We start from the raw sequence: 15,086 nt of genomic DNA, 5'->3' as shown, positions 1-15,086 counted from the left end.
GCCATCACACCTTTCTAATTTCCCTGCCACAAAAAAGGTAGATACATGAGCTTTTTTACCATTAGTAACAAAGAACCAGGACAGAGGGAAACTTTAAGTCTGAAAATTCAGGCTTCAAGGTTTTATAGTGAACAGTTGCTCCTTTTGATTAATTTCCTCTGGTTTATTGATTTGAAGAACCTGAAGAATTGTTAACCATTGAGCTGTTATGTTACCTCTTACATCTGTGACCCCAACGACATCTATTCCCAGCTTCTCTGCCCTAGTGAGCTCTTTTGCCTGAAATTGTTAAAGTTTTGAAATCTGTATTTTTCTTGAGTCTAAAGTTTATGCTGTTAATGAACATCTCAGGAAGCTAGATGCATGGAGTCCTAGATAATAGGAGTAGCAGGAAGCACATAAGGAATCACCTGGAGAGTAGGTTTAAACTTTTGAGTCCTTGCTTGACTTAAATGTCATTGCCTAAAAGTCTCTAACTGCCTTTGAGTCTGGTAACAAAATCCTGGCAAAGACCACCGTTTCTGGTTCAATGATAATAACACACACCACCACCATTGCAAATAATACCTTTTATGATCATGTGGTATTTTAGATAATACCCTGAATGGTAGCCATGTTTATAGTTTTTATATATACCAATAGATTTCAGTGACCAGAAAAAGACTCATGGAGCTTTCTTAAGTTGATTAACTAATTAACAATACTGAGGCTGGTGAAGCGCAGCATCAGTGACAGTGACATCTGCCAGTAGAGCTTAGGAAGCATCTGTAAATGAGAATCTGCAGTTACCAACTGTTCAACGTTGTTACATATTTCTCTACCGAATTCAACAGTAAATTATGAATGTGCATTGCTACAATATCATTACTTGCAGACTGTTAAGGAAGATCAAAATTAACTCCCACATTAGAATTAGTGAGGGGCATCTATAACTCTCCCATGTATATTGTAGAACTCACACCTAGTATGATACCTAGGGAAAATATGCTTATTTATGATCTTTCTGTAATTCGCAGGATCTTTCTCTGCCATCTCTACAATTCCCTTATTTAGTGATCTTTTTTCTCAGTATGCAAAACCAGTGCACTTAACTTGCAATTTTAACCTAAGGATAATTAAAAAATAGGTAGAACAAGATGCTACTAACAGTCAATAAAATAACAGTCCTATGAGAGCCCTTTATCTCCACAAACATTAACTAAGGCAAACTGCAGGGACCAAACTTATCAACTAGCTCCAGTATAGGGAGTTGTATGCTAAACTCCTTCCTTCTGCCTCTGGCCTGCTTGATTCCAGGTGTGGAGCATTTGCCTCACCTCCAGCAGCTGGTAAGGCTTAACCTAAGAGCTGTGTTCTTCCTCTCAGATCCCTAATTCCAATGTCTTCATCTGTTTTCTCTAAGCCTTTGCTAGCTGGTTAGTCAGTGTCCCCTGCAGCCTCCAAGAGAATCACTTACCAGAGATGAGCCTGCTCCTTAACAACCCCTTAGGCTAGTCAATCTTCCAGAGCCTTTTCTGCCTTTCTGACTCTGTACGATGTGAAGGTTCCATTACCAGGAATGTTAGATGGGTTTATTAAAGTGAAAATGTGCACTGAAAAGCAAAGGAAAACATCCCTTTACAAGTAAAGCTTTGTACAGCGCAGGCCTGAAGACTGACTTTGATAGCACATGGCAGGCTTGTCACCCTGCAAATTTTAAATTTGTATTTTATTTAAAATAAGTGTAGTATTTTATTAAAGCCCCTCCCCCCCCCCCCCTTTTTTTTTTTTTTTTTTTTGTAAGGCTCTTTTTGATGTCCATGATGATGTTTGGTTCACTGAAGCAGCATATTCAGCTTTAAGCCTCTGGGTTCTCAAAGCACCAAAAAGAAAATGGAAGCAGACATTTTTTAACCAAATGAGGCTAGAATACAGGAAAGAGAAGAAGCTGCAACAGTTGGCAGTATCAGGCTAAAACAGTGTTTGGGTTCAGACAGCTGAACAGTGTAGAAATGCAGTAACAGTGGCTACAGTGACATAACAAATGGAGAAAATTGAGGATTAAAAATATAAGTGCAGTGGATATAAAAATAACATCTTGCTCAAACAAAACAAAAAACCCACGTGGATAAAGCATCAGATGACATACTGCTATGATAAACAGGAAATGTGCAGAATCGTTAATAAATGTATTAACATCAGAGAAATGAGACAGTAAAGAAAAATGTATTTTTTAACTGTGAGAGTTTCTATCCCCGCACACCCCACAGATGTCTCAGGGCTGAGGTCCACCTCACAAGCAGGCTGTACTTTTGCAGAGAGGTGAATGGACTTCTTCCAGACACACTGGTCCATACCTTACTTGTTCTGCAAGAGACTTCGATACAGTACAACTTAAACAAAAACAGTTGTCCTTTACATACGGTTTCTTCACCTTAGGAAGAAGCTATTTGATCACAGTGCCGTGTAACCTTCCTTGAGAAATCGTGCGGTATAATTTGTGCTCTTTCCATTGTGCGCCAAAGCAGCCTGGGCCGAGGCTTCAGGCTGGTGCTGCTGGCTGATCGCAGAACCAGCGCCCTGATTAGACAGGCCTGCGCGCCTACTGATGCTGTTCTGCTGCGCGGCTTCGCCGGGCGAGCACCGTGCCTTTAGCGCCGCTGCCCACCGAGGTCCGAGCGCTCCGAGCTTCGCGAGCCCGTTACCGCTGAGCCGGGCCGAGCCGAGCCGCACCGCACCAGTGCCGGCGGTGCAGAGCCGCCCGGCCGGCCGTGAGGCGCCCGACGGAAACAGCAACCCGCCTCGCCGAGCCGCCGCCGGGCGCCCCACGGCCACGGGCGGCAGGGGGGCGGTGGGGCGAGGCGGAGCCCGGCGGCCGCCCCGCCTCCATCCTCGGGGATGCCGGGATGTTTACGGGCCCGGCAGGAGCGGCGGGGGGCGGAGAGGAGGTTGGGGCCGCAGCGGGCGTCCGAGCCGGCGGCCAGCAGCCCCGCTAGGCGCCTGCCGCGAGACGCGGCCTGGCTCCGGCTGCCGAGAAGCCGGAAGAGGTGAGGCCCGCCCCGCGCCCGGAGCAGGCGAAGGCAGCGGCGGGTTCCCGGTGAGCGGGGTGCCGCGGGGCCGGGGCGGCAGGCGCGGGGCTGAGCCCGCCCGCCTGGAGGCGCTCCCCCCGCTGAGTCGCGCGGGCGGACCGCGGGGGTCCCGCCTCTCGCCGCCTCGTATTGGTCGGTGGGGCTCGTTCTCGCGGCGCCGTTGGGCGGCGCGGCTGCCGCTCCCTCCGTCGTAAGGAGAGGGAGCGGTGTGGGCCGGGGAGAGAAACTTTCTGCGGGCGGGGGCGGGATGGTGGTGGGCAGTAACCGGCCAGGGGCCGCCTTCGCTCAGTCGGCGCCTGCGGGGCGGCGAGGGGCGTCGCGGCGGCTCTTGAGGAAGCGGCTCCCTGGGGTCGTGGTGGGCCGAGGTCCCGCAGCGGCTCCCGGGTCACTTGGGAGCCGGGGAGAGGCGGGGGCGGCGCGGCCCCAGGCGGTGCGCCTCGGGCTGGGCTCCTCGGGTATTGTCGCGGAAGGGGCAGCCGCTCGTGGTGTCTCTCGGCGTTTCCTTGCGGGTGCCCGGCCCCTCTCGCCTGGCTCCTCTCGCCTGGTTGCGGGCCGTGTCCGGCGCAGGTGCGACGCTGCTCTCGGCCTGCCGGCTCCGCCTTGGGTTGGCCGCGCTGTGCTGAGGCTGCCGGGCGTGGGCGGCGTGGCTGTGTAAGACCAGGAGAAGCAGGCCTGCTGAGAAGCGCTGGGAGCGGGGCATCCTCTGTCAGTATAAAATAATAATAAAAATTAGATCGGTAAATATCTTTTCCCCGTGGCTTCGTGTTTACCTTGCACAGTACCCGATTTTGGTTCTGCGTGCACCTGTTCCGAGTTTTGGCTTGTGTCTGTACAGACTGTCCCTTCAAAATAGATGCTCTTCTTTGGAATTTGAGCTTTTGCTTCGAGTTTCATGAGAGGCATCAATTCTGCCTTGCACGACATAACTGTCACAGCACTGTTTTCTCAGATTGAATGGTAGCGTTATTTTTCAGGTCATGCACGCGTAGTAATTTCATTGACTGGATGTCTTTCCTATATGTAGTTATGTGACTAGTCTGAAGTTACAGTGGACAGTGTATTGCTCCATAAGGTAGGCACGTCAGTCAGGTAGATGTCATGTGGATATTTGCAACTCCACTAAATTGTAAGACTGAAATTTTAAAACATGTTCCATTCGTTGCTGCTTTGGAAACAGCTTAGAGTTGCAGTACTATAGAGGTGTCTGCATTTAAACTTTCTGACTTGTGCTGCTGCGAGAGGGATGAAATGCAGTAGAATGCTCTGATTAGTTCATGTGCTCTGGAAAACAGGAGAAAAGAAGGGTAAATTGTTTTTTTTGTTATGGAAAGAGAGAAGTTTGCAAGTATCATCAAGCAGCTTTAAAGTAAGAATTTAAAGCCCTGCAGTGATATATATTTGATACTGGGAGGAAATAACACAAAAGCACACTTGCATGTTCTTTAATTTCAAAGTATTCAGGATGTTGTATTTAGAAGTATCTGATGTTTGGGTAGATAGATTTTCAAAGCATGCTCAGAGACTTTGAGTGGAAGGATAGAGATACTGCTTTTATGGTAGAGACCTTGTATTCAACATAAAAACTAAAATAAAAAAAATGGATGTAAAATAAAAAAAAAAAGGAACTTTAGTCCACTGAAAATCTGTTTTTGATTGACTTACTGTTGTGCCTTCCAGGGTCTACAAGAAATAGGCAAGTGGAGTCTCATGACTGTAGTGGAAATTTCTTCCAAAGAAAGAAGAATAAGTACAATTTTAGAGTTGTTTAGCTGAAGACATATGAGTATATGAGAAACTCATGTGAAAGATTTATCCTAAGACAGTCAAAAAAGAGTACATGAAGTCAGTCGATGGATTTGCTATAACATGTGGTATCCTCTGAATTGTCAGAGCCTGAGGTACACCTGTATTTTCCTTTTATTGTGCCAAAGTTGAGCTGAATGTAGTTAGCCTGCTATATTTGTTCATGGAGATGCTCTGGGGAGGCAGTTTGCCCATGCATGTGAAAAATGCATATTTAATAGACTTAGTATAGGATCTTGCCTTCACATTAGTTCTGCGTTTGGTTGTATTGTTGTAGTGGAAATGCTAAGTCATGGCCTGAGTTGGTGATTGAGCACCTGGTGGGAAGGCAGGGCCAACCCAAAGGAGCTCAGGTGCATGCAGTGTACCTGGGTGACTGGAAGGGTTGGAGCCAGGATCCGCTCCTTCCCAGACATCATTTAAGGGCTGGCAGTGGAGGGAAGGGCACCTCTTGCTACAGATCTGTGCCTACCTGAGGCCTTCCAAAGGTAAGCAGTTCTTTTTCTTTGTTTCTGCTGCATTTGGACACGTCACCATCGGTCCCTTGTTGTCTTTGGAAGATTGACAGTCTTCCAAACATCTGTGCTGAATGGTTGAATTCTCCTGATCTTGGTAATTTTTTGGGGAAAAGGTGACCTGCAGTAACTTCTAATGTTCATTATTTGCAGCTTATCCGGAGGTCCCTTCTGAGTCCCAGGAAGTAGTGCTTAGAACTGACGAGGAGGGGAGATATCCTTGCAAAGGTTAATGCTGTGAATAGTCATAGGAGTTTATCGGTGATTAAGTTCAAGAAAAATTGTTCAGTTCAGCTATGTTGTATACAGTGTGCACCAGAGATGAAAATAATGTCGGGATTCCAAAGTGATGATTGGGGCAGCCTTTAGAGCACTCATTTCCTGTATTTATCTTGGTGTGAACCCTGCTGGCCACATAGGAAGTACTTCAGCCTTGCAGTGCAGTACAGCATCGCTCTCCATTGCCTTCTTAAGAAACTACTGAAAGGATTGTTTTTGTCAGGCTATTTAAAAAGCAGAACAGAAGCAATACTGCTAGAAAATGTACCTTTTCTGTTAAGGATAATCCCGTGTGTGTCTGAAACGTAAGTGCAATTCAGCTTCTGTTTCTGAAGTTAGAAAGCAGTGTGTTTCAAGTGCCATTATTGCCTATGGGGCAGGCAGAACACATGTGCTTACGTATGGGAGTTTGTTAGAAAAAAACCCACAAGATTCTGAAAAGAAGAACTTGTAGGAAAATAGTATGCATGTTTGAGTCTTACTGTGCATAGTTTAGCTCTCTGATACCAGTGACTTCTCACTGCTGATTATAGGTACCAATTCAAATAGACTATTTAATTCATGTGGCATTTGGGAACTTACATTCAAGGCTCTTTGCTTTAATCTGCTTGGGATGATTTATAACACAGTTATTACTGTTATATTTAGTAGCTGGATGAGATTAATTGCTTTACATTGCCTTGGGAGTTCAGCATGTGGCTGAGATGTTTGTTTTTGGGAGAAGCGGAGCCAGCTGCTACACTGTTGATGGTCTGGTCCTTTTCAGTTCATTTTAATCCTCTGTCACAAAGCTATTGATTCCTTGAAAACTGGAAGGCAAAAATATCACAGGTAAACTTCGTGTTCAATCTATAATAAGGAAGTAGAAGCTTGCAGTTTGAAAAGGCATAGCGTTTGGCCTGTAGAGGCCCTTCTTCTGTACCCTTTTCTTCCTCATCTGAAAACAGATCCAAAAAAGGAGTTGTCTTCACAGCAGTGAATTTCCAATACTTGCCATGAGTGGAATTCAGAACTGTGTGTTAGGTGTGTGGGCTGCTTGTGAGGTTCGTGGACACAACCGGGGCTCAGGAGCAGGAGCTGTGAGCAGCCTGTGTACACCGCACTGCACAAACAATTAGTCATTGAGGAGACTCCAAAAGCAGCAATGGATCTTGCAGATTTTTGCTGGCGGAGGTTAAATGTAAGATACAGAAACAGCTGTGAAGCTTTGCATTGTCCTGCAGAGGTGAAGTGTCTGGCTGCTGGTGCTCTGCTTCTGGGCCTGGGGATCTCACACCAGTCACTGCAGCTGTGGGAGCTGTGGACTAGGAGGTGGTGTGAGAGGATCCTGAAAAACTTCTTGAGTCTGGCTGGTATTCCTGCTCCCATTCTGTATGCTGCTTCATTTCATCATCTTGGAGGTAGCTTAGGTTTTAAATTGTGTACTGAAGTTATGTTTTAAAGAGAAAGGGCATCTCATCACCCTGCCCATGTGTTGGCCTGGGGAGGGTTAGGTTTTAAGGGCTTCCAATCACATCTTAACTTCCTTTCTCTGAAAATCTTGTGGTTTGTGTTGGTTTTTTTTTTTTTCAGTTGGACTTGTTACCATGTGTTTTGTTTCCTGCTCCTGCATACCTGCATGGTATTTTGCAGACAAAACTCTTGGCTTTCTACTGAATAACTTGTGTTCTCTCTGTGTCGGCTGCCTTCCTGTTATTGTGTTGTGGTTTTTTTTTTTTTTAATCATTTCATACTTTTTATCATCTGTACCTAAGGCTGAACTAAAATGAAATGTGAGCTAATGCAGTTACTCACTGTTGCCAGAAGGAAGATGTTCATTTCCCTCTGATCTCTCCCTTGTTTCCTATCTCTGCTCTTGCTCAGCAGACCGAAGGCTCTGGCAGCGTCCCCTGTGCCTTGCTCAGTGTGTGTTGCTTGTGGAGCGTGGGCCTGGCTGCATTTGGGGCTGAACCAGCTCAGCAAACGTTCTGGGGTGGTCAGGATGGCTAAGCAGGATCGTGTGCAAAAGAAAAGACGACCTTAAGTGCTTGTGAGCTGTTACATTGGCTTTGTGCTTGAGGAGTAATTTGACCAGAGGTTTAACTGATGCAAGTTAGGGCTGCTCTGTCCCCAGCTGCATCTTCCTGTCTCTTTTCTGCTATCACAATTCCGTCCTTGTGTCTGCAAGGGGAAAGATTTGAAGAACTGATCAGGAGAAAAAATGGAGTTGCCTGACAGGGTTGGTTTGTGGCTGGTCCAGTAAAGGAACACTGGTTCCTCCTAGGGCAGGGAGCAGGGCCTGGCGCGTGTGGCTGAGGGGAGGGAGGGAGGTGCCCCAGGGATGGCTGCTGTCCTTGTGTGTGCCAAGGGCCTGTTCTGCTGGTAGTGGCGTGGTCAAGGGCCGTGTGTGAATTGAGATTGCGTCACAGGGAAAACATTTGAAGGCAATGAAGTATTTCCTTTGTAACTGGCTACTCCAAATGAGGAAATGGCAGTTGGATTTCTTAGTGGGTGAACAGAAACCGAGTGAAAATGGAGGCTCATCCTCATTCGGTTGTCATGAGATAGCCAACAGTTGGAAAAAGGGTGAGTCAGTGCAGTGCTCCCTTTGGGAGCAGCTGGGAAGATAAGGAATCTACCTGCCTGACAAAACTGGCAAGGAGAGGGAGGAGAAAAGAAAATCCTTGTTACGTTGTGCCAGTGGGGGGAGAGGAAGAGAGATGGGCCCGTGAGGTGTGGCCTTTCTTCTGGCTACTGACAGGGAGCTCCTGGGGGCTGGGCAACAACAGTGGCTGGAATGTGTGCTTTCAGGGTCAGAAACAAGAGTGCCTGATGAATCTGGGTGGATGGATGGATGATAGAACTGTATGTGATCACTTACTGTATTTGTTGATTTTTTTATTTTTAAGTAATTAAAAAAATAATTTGTGTATGCTGGCTTCTGCTAAAATTGCTGTTGCTAAAACCAGCGCTTAACCCAGCTTAACTGTGCGTGTTTGACTGCTTCTGTAGAGCTTGGAATGGACAGCTCATAAGGAATGAAACATTTAAGCCCAAATTCATTTTGTTGATTGCCTTAAGTAAAAATAAAGAATAGTTCCTTCCACATAGGTAGATAATTAATAACTATTTCTAATTTAACAAATGCTGATAATTAGTTTTGTCCTCCACTTTCAAATTTGTCCTCATAGAGCTGCCATCCTATGGGGAGAGTTCAGTTGATAGTATATTCAAAATATAACTCTTTTAGAAGTACTTTGTAAGGTAATCCTGTGTGTATATATACATCTATATTCAATCATATTTACCACTTAAGAGGTCACAAATAGTTTTTCTTCTGATACTGATGCTTTTGCAGAGAATTTACCAAGGAATATGGTTTTGTCATACTGTAGACATTTTTTTATATTGTGAAACAAATGTTTCATTTTAACGACCATTAGCTAGTAATAGTAATCATTCTGTATGTCTATACGCATAATTTATAAATGATTATGGATAGACGTGTATGTGTATTTATGTTATTATGCATATGCATAATGTGTGTCTCTGTGTGTTCATGTATATAATGTACGTTAGTTGGGGTAAATTACAGGCTCCCCCTGTGCTCATGATTAACTTGCTCTTCCAGTGTGGAGTTGACTTTAGTCCTTGCTGATTAAGGCCTTGATCTTCTTGGCAGAGTTTGAATGAGTGTCAACTTAAATGCATTTTGCTTTATTAATACTTATATCCAACTTAGCAAAAAAAGAAATTGGTGTAGTCAAATATTTATTCATCAAGTGAATGAGTAGTTCAAATAATCAGTAAGCCATTAAGTAAATGATAAGCATAGAATACGCATGTTGCAGACTGTATGTTTGTCATACTCTGTTAATAGTAGCAAACCAGTGAAAAGTACAGTAAGTTTAAGCTGGGCAGAGCAAAGGACCTGGAAAAGAGGAGTGGGTGATGGTAGAACTGTTTATTGCTAATTATTTAGTACTGTACTTGTTGTAAATGCTTCTAATCTTTTAGGTGCTTCCTAGGGAAGTAGGAACATATGAGAAAGGTCCTGGGGAGAATTAGTTAGCAATGGATGCGTGCAGTGTCACTGTTTGTATGTTAAACTGTCAGCCTTGGAAAATTTGCTGTTTACTGAAGCTATCTGAGCATAAATTTGTCCAGAAGCCTAATGAGTTTATTGCAAATATGAGTATATGAAAACCCATGTTACAGGCAATGTTTGTGTATTTTGGTCTTTACAAGAGGAAGTGCAGAGTCCTCAGTGCAGTTGAATGGTCCTTCTGTACTGTGAGCACCTGCCCACCTTCCAGTCCCCAGCTCCGGCTGTGGGAGTGCAGCCCCCTCTCTGCTGTTCAGTGCCATCACACCTGGTTCTTCTGGTGCCCGAGCTAATGCTGAAACTTCTTGTTCCAGCATCACAGCCTGAGCTTTCAGTTTGGCTTGGGGTTGTTAAGTTCTGTGTGAGCCTGGCATCAGCTGCCCTGTGCAAGTCTTGCAAGCCTTGGCTGCTGTCCAGTAGTGTTCGAGCAGGAAACAGGAGATACTTTTTTGATTGTACTCTGTAAGCCTCAAGCATAACCAGCTGCAGTGGAGCAGCATTGATTGGCTTTTTTCCTTTTTTTTTTTTTTTTTAAAGATTTCAAGTGTTCCAGTATATTTAATAATTTTTAATGCTTTTTTTTAAAGCTGACTGTGCAACTCTGAGTGGATAGTGTAGTAGCATGTGTATATATAACTGAATTTCATTTTCTTGACCTATGTTAAGAATAATTTAATGAAAAGACACTAGAAAATTCATTAAGATCTCCTGCATTTCACGTTAAATAGACCCATATTAATTATGATTCTTAGAATCCCAGTGGTATGGAGGTGGGTGAATAACTTCTTGAAATGTATGTTAACACATTGGGTTTCATCTTTCAGTTCACTATTTGGAGGAGAGGGAGGGAAAAAACAAACAAAACCTCACCCAATCTGAAGAAAGAAAGCAGACCTTTAGGTAAACTGCCAGGGTGTTTTCTTATGCCTTTTGGAGGTGGAACAAGGACATGAGGGCTTGGGACACATCAGCATCCTAAGAGCAGCTTGTGAGAGTACTGCCTGTGTGCTGCTGCACTGTGTCCTCTGATGCTGTCAGCAGTAGGTGGGTGCTGAGGAAGGCGTGCTGGTGTGGCTGGCCCAGCAAGGTGCGGCTGTTTGGAAATCTACAGCCATTGTTTCCAGAGTGCTGTTCTTTGGTTTCAACCAGGCTGACCAGTTTAGGCCACTAAGGTTTGCCATTTGAAGTGCTTACTAGATGCAGAGGACTCCAACTTCCGGACCTAAAGGTAGAGTGTATATATGATGTTAAATGGACCTCGGCTCTCCAGAAGCAATCATCCTTTAGAAAAACAAGCAAACAAAACCGAACAATGAGTAAAACTAAGGGAACTTATTTAAAAAACAAACAAACAAACAAAAAAACCCAAAAAAACCAAAACAACAACAACAAAAAAACCTAAAAAATACCTGCCTTGATTGACAGCGCAATCCAGAGTTAAGCGAAGGACGTGGCATCCTTTTTGAAAAGGAACTGAAGTAACTGTACCTGACCAGCACGTTGTGAGCAGTGTAAATTTGTGCTGCCGTGTTAGCAGTTATGTGGAGTACTTAAATCTATGACTAACATTTTCCACACTCAGTAATCCTTTGACTGAAGTATATTTATATTTTTCAAGTGTAGATGTTGTTTATTCTTTGACATCAATTACTGAATGTCTCCAGGTAAGTCCAAAACTAAAAAATCATGGTCTGTAGTATGTAGTACTGGAAGCCACGTATTGCTGGGCTGGTGGTGATGTTTTCTACAGGAATGTGCTGTATTTTTGTGTTGTAGTGCTGCCATCTGTTAAGACAAGGACGTTAGTGTCTGAATTCTGGCAAATACATTTCAATTTTTTATGGACTTTGAGCTATGAAAATAGCATTTGAAAAGGCACATTTCATGCAATTAGGTGGTGTGTAGCACTTGGTCTCCTGAGATAACTTCTCCCTGTTTGTAAAGACTTAGTTGTGGTGAAGAAAAAAGTTGCAGGGATTTCACGTTTTTCCCAGGTAGCTTTTTCTTTTTTACAAGTGTTAATTAAAAAAAAATCCTCCAGCGTGATGTAGCAGAGAACTGTGGTTGGTGCAGAGGGGCAGGCTGTCTGCTATGGTTTCTTTAAGAGTCATTGGTAGTCTCACCTTTAGTTAGAGGCTAGGGCACACCAACTGGAAGAGTAGCTGTGCCATACAGTGTAAGACATGTACTGCTGAAGCAGAAGGTGAGGCTGTATGTGTGCCTTCCTGCTACACCAGCTATTATTTGCCTGCAGTTTTGTTTAATTTCTCAGGAACTCTGGAGTATTTATTAAAACCGAAATTCTCAGTCTCCCTCTTGGTCTTGCCTATGTTGTTTTCCCGTATTTACATCAGTTCAGTCTGAATCAGCTTTCCTGACTGTGGGTATTTGTCTATTGCACTGCGCACCATTCCCCTCTTCATTGCACTGCATGACATTCAGCAGTGCTCTGTCACCCCTGGCCTGCTCTTCTGAGAGTGATGAAGACTCTTTAATTGAATACATCTTTATAGGTCATGTGGTGAAGACGGGGAGGCATTTACTCCTGCATGATTAGCGTAAGCACATCTGGAAATATTAGTCAGATTTGGCTTTTTGGGTGCTGGTGGTGTAGCTGCTTTGCCTCTCACTTCATCTGTTTGTGGTTTTCCGGGAGCCACTGTGTATGGAGGTGGTAGATTTGCAGAGGGAGATCCTCATGGGACATGCTTCAAGAAGAGAATGTTGTTATGTTTAAATGCTTGCATTAGCGTTTTAGTTTTGAGTGCTAACTACTTGGCAGCATTTTCAAGCATCATTTCACTAGTAAATTATAACATAAAAAAACATCTTCGGAAAAATAGAAATTATCATCTGTAATTTAAATACAAATAAGTATTACTCTGTTATGGGTTGATTGTCAAGGTGAAAGGCATACTTCTCTGTGAAAACAGTCTTCAAGCAGCAAAATCCAATTCTTGCCTGCCTTGAGAAATGGTACAAGAGATGAGTTTTGCACCCTTACCATTTTGTGTGATCATAATGCCAAATTACTCTAAAATACAAATCGGTCATGCAGTCAAAAAAAAAAAAAAAAAAAAGTAGAAGGACTTCAGTATATGGGCATGAATCACTGATCTCTGCCTTTCCTCTACAAAAGCAACAAAAAAACCTCAGAAGTTAATATGTCTTCCTTGCTCACTGTGGTAGAACATGTTTGTTATCTTTTCAGTTCTTTATTTCATTGTAAAAGCAAGCAGTGAGGTGCAGTCTTGTGCTAAGTAAGTTTTTCAGCGTGGTTGTGTCACTGTGGCAGGGAGGCTGCCAGGGGATGTGGTGGAGCCTGGAGGAGGCTGTCAGCGCTGGCATCCTGCAGCTGGCTGGGAAGTTGCAAGTTGCGGAGTTGTGCAGCATCTGTCCACCAGCTGTTTTCTTATTTGTCTCCTCTCTATCATTTTTAGAAATCTTCCCATTTCTACTTTGTTTATTTTGCCTCCTGCATCAGTTTGATCACATGTTTTCTGCTGACCTGCCTGAAATTGCTTCTTTGGATTTCTTTTATCTTTGTATTAATTACAGCTAATAGGGAAACCAAAGCCCCAAACTGTATCCTTGATGAAGAAGTACCATGAATACAAAGAGGAAGCTGCTGTGAGCCCTGATTGCTGTGGCGCTGGGAGTGGGTAGTGATACTGAGATGGGTGGGATGCCTGCTTTGATGGGAGAGAGGACAAACAGTGATTGGCTGTGTGTGTCCTGCCTGCTGCTCAGCTCACTGCTGCGGTGTGGCGAGAAACTTTGCAAAGCTGCTCAGCGATGACTTGATCCATTAGCTGCGTGAACAGGGTGATGCTGTAAGAGTGGTGTTGCTGTGAACACGAGTGGTTTGTTAGGATTTCTTAAATGTTTTGCAATGAGCTTTAAAAAACTTTGTCTAAGGTTCCCTGTTTTCTCTTGGGAGCTATTTCAACCCTTATAATAGTGTCAAAAGGAATTACTGGGAAGATTTATTTTGTGTCTGTGTTTTAAAGGAGATAGTAGCTTGCATGGTTTCGTGCTGAACTTCAGTTTAATGCTAGGTGAAAATCTTGTGTGATAGTTGTAGAATAAGGTTTGTGGGACATTAATAACTCTGTGTGCAGGAAGGCATGCTTGCAGTGTTTGAATTATACAGATTTATCTGAATAAAATTATCATAGGAATTTTCCTGGTGGTAAAGATTTAAGAGTTACCAGCAGTGAACTTCGAGGATTGGAAACAGGAAGTAAATCAGTTGGACACCAAAAAGCTGGAATAGTTTTGCAGTCAGATGTCTCTCTCATTAATCTGGAAGCCTTGCCAGGTTTGATCAAGTGGCAGACAGCAGTGCTTTGTGTTTGTGTGTGCTGAAACAGTTGTTGAGGGGCTTCCCTTTGTAAGACTTGATTCCATTGCTTGGGTTCAAGGCTGCTGGTGAGGTTTCTGTTGTATTCTGTGCTCTTCTGAGCAGAGAGAGTATGATGCTCCTTGTAGGCACCAGTAAAGCTGGATGCTGCACCAATCAAGTTGGATGCTGCACCTGCTTCCCTGCCTCTGCTTGCCTACCATGTAAAATCTGTGGATAAATTAATAGAGCTTAAATAGCATGTGTGCAATTGTAACTCTTCTGCTGGTCTGCTATCTCCTACTCTTCCTAGAGGTCTGAGCTGCTGGCCTCAGGTGTTTGTAGTTTGACAAGGGCCTGGTGCCTCTGAAGAGTGGTGAGTTGCAGCTTCCATCAGACAGGGCCTTTGCATGGCTCTGGTCTTCCAAGTGTTTGGCGCCTGTCCAGTATGTTCACATATGTTTTATAGAACAGCTGAAGACAAGTAAACTTCCTTCTCCAAACTGCGGAACTGGAGTAGTTCGATGTTGGTAAACTAAAGAATGCTAGTGAGAATATTAGTTCTTCAATTTTACTGCTGGCTTTGTTGTTTGTAAATTACAGCGTAATTGGATTACAGTGTAATGACTGTTTATGTTTCTCTTTTCAGGCCTTAAAGGACACTTTTGCCTGATAGAATGGATGAGCAGTCACAAGGCATGCAGGGGCCCACAGCTCCGCCATTTCAGCCACAGGTATCTTTTTTTTTTTCTTTTCTGAACAGTTACTCAAGAACAGAGGCTAGCATTTCTTATATAGAGAAATTAGAAAGTATTATTCCTTACGGAGAGGGAAGGAAGGTTTGAAGAGGTATAATGTAATCTTGGTGATCTTGAAATACAGTTGATAGTCCCATGTTTGATAGAAAACTTTTTTTTTTTTCTTTTACTGTATTACCACTCCACTGCCATGGAGTGGGAGAATGAGGGAAAGGTAAAGGCAGTAGTTTTGCTGAG

At 44.0% G+C, this 15,086-nt stretch overlaps 1 protein-coding gene across 4 annotated transcripts in view; it reads left to right on the top strand.

The window, feature by feature from the left end:
• The first annotated feature begins 2,876 nt into the window (after positions 1-2,876).
• The window catches only part of NEK7 (NIMA related kinase 7), a 71,224-nt gene continuing 59,014 nt past the window's right edge, over positions 2,877-15,086 (top strand). For 3 of the 4 annotated variants that reach the window (XR_007377076.1, XM_048945254.1, XM_048945256.1), the window contains exons 1-2: positions 2,877-3,026; positions 14,741-14,825. Coding sequence is in view for 3 of the 4 variants with exons in the window: in XM_048945254.1 (XP_048801211.1) it covers positions 14,769-14,825 (57 nt within the window). In the remaining variant the exon portion in view is untranslated. Of the gene's footprint in view, positions 3,077-14,740; positions 14,826-15,086 lie in introns of all 4 variants that reach the window. The other variant, XM_048945255.1, reaches the window with a different exon arrangement.

This window comes from Lagopus muta, chromosome 5 (assembly GCF_023343835.1).
Source record: "Lagopus muta isolate bLagMut1 chromosome 5, bLagMut1 primary, whole genome shotgun sequence".
Taxonomy (NCBI): domain Eukaryota; kingdom Metazoa; phylum Chordata; class Aves; order Galliformes; family Phasianidae; genus Lagopus; species Lagopus muta.
This window is presented reverse-complemented; position numbering and strand designations above follow the sequence as displayed.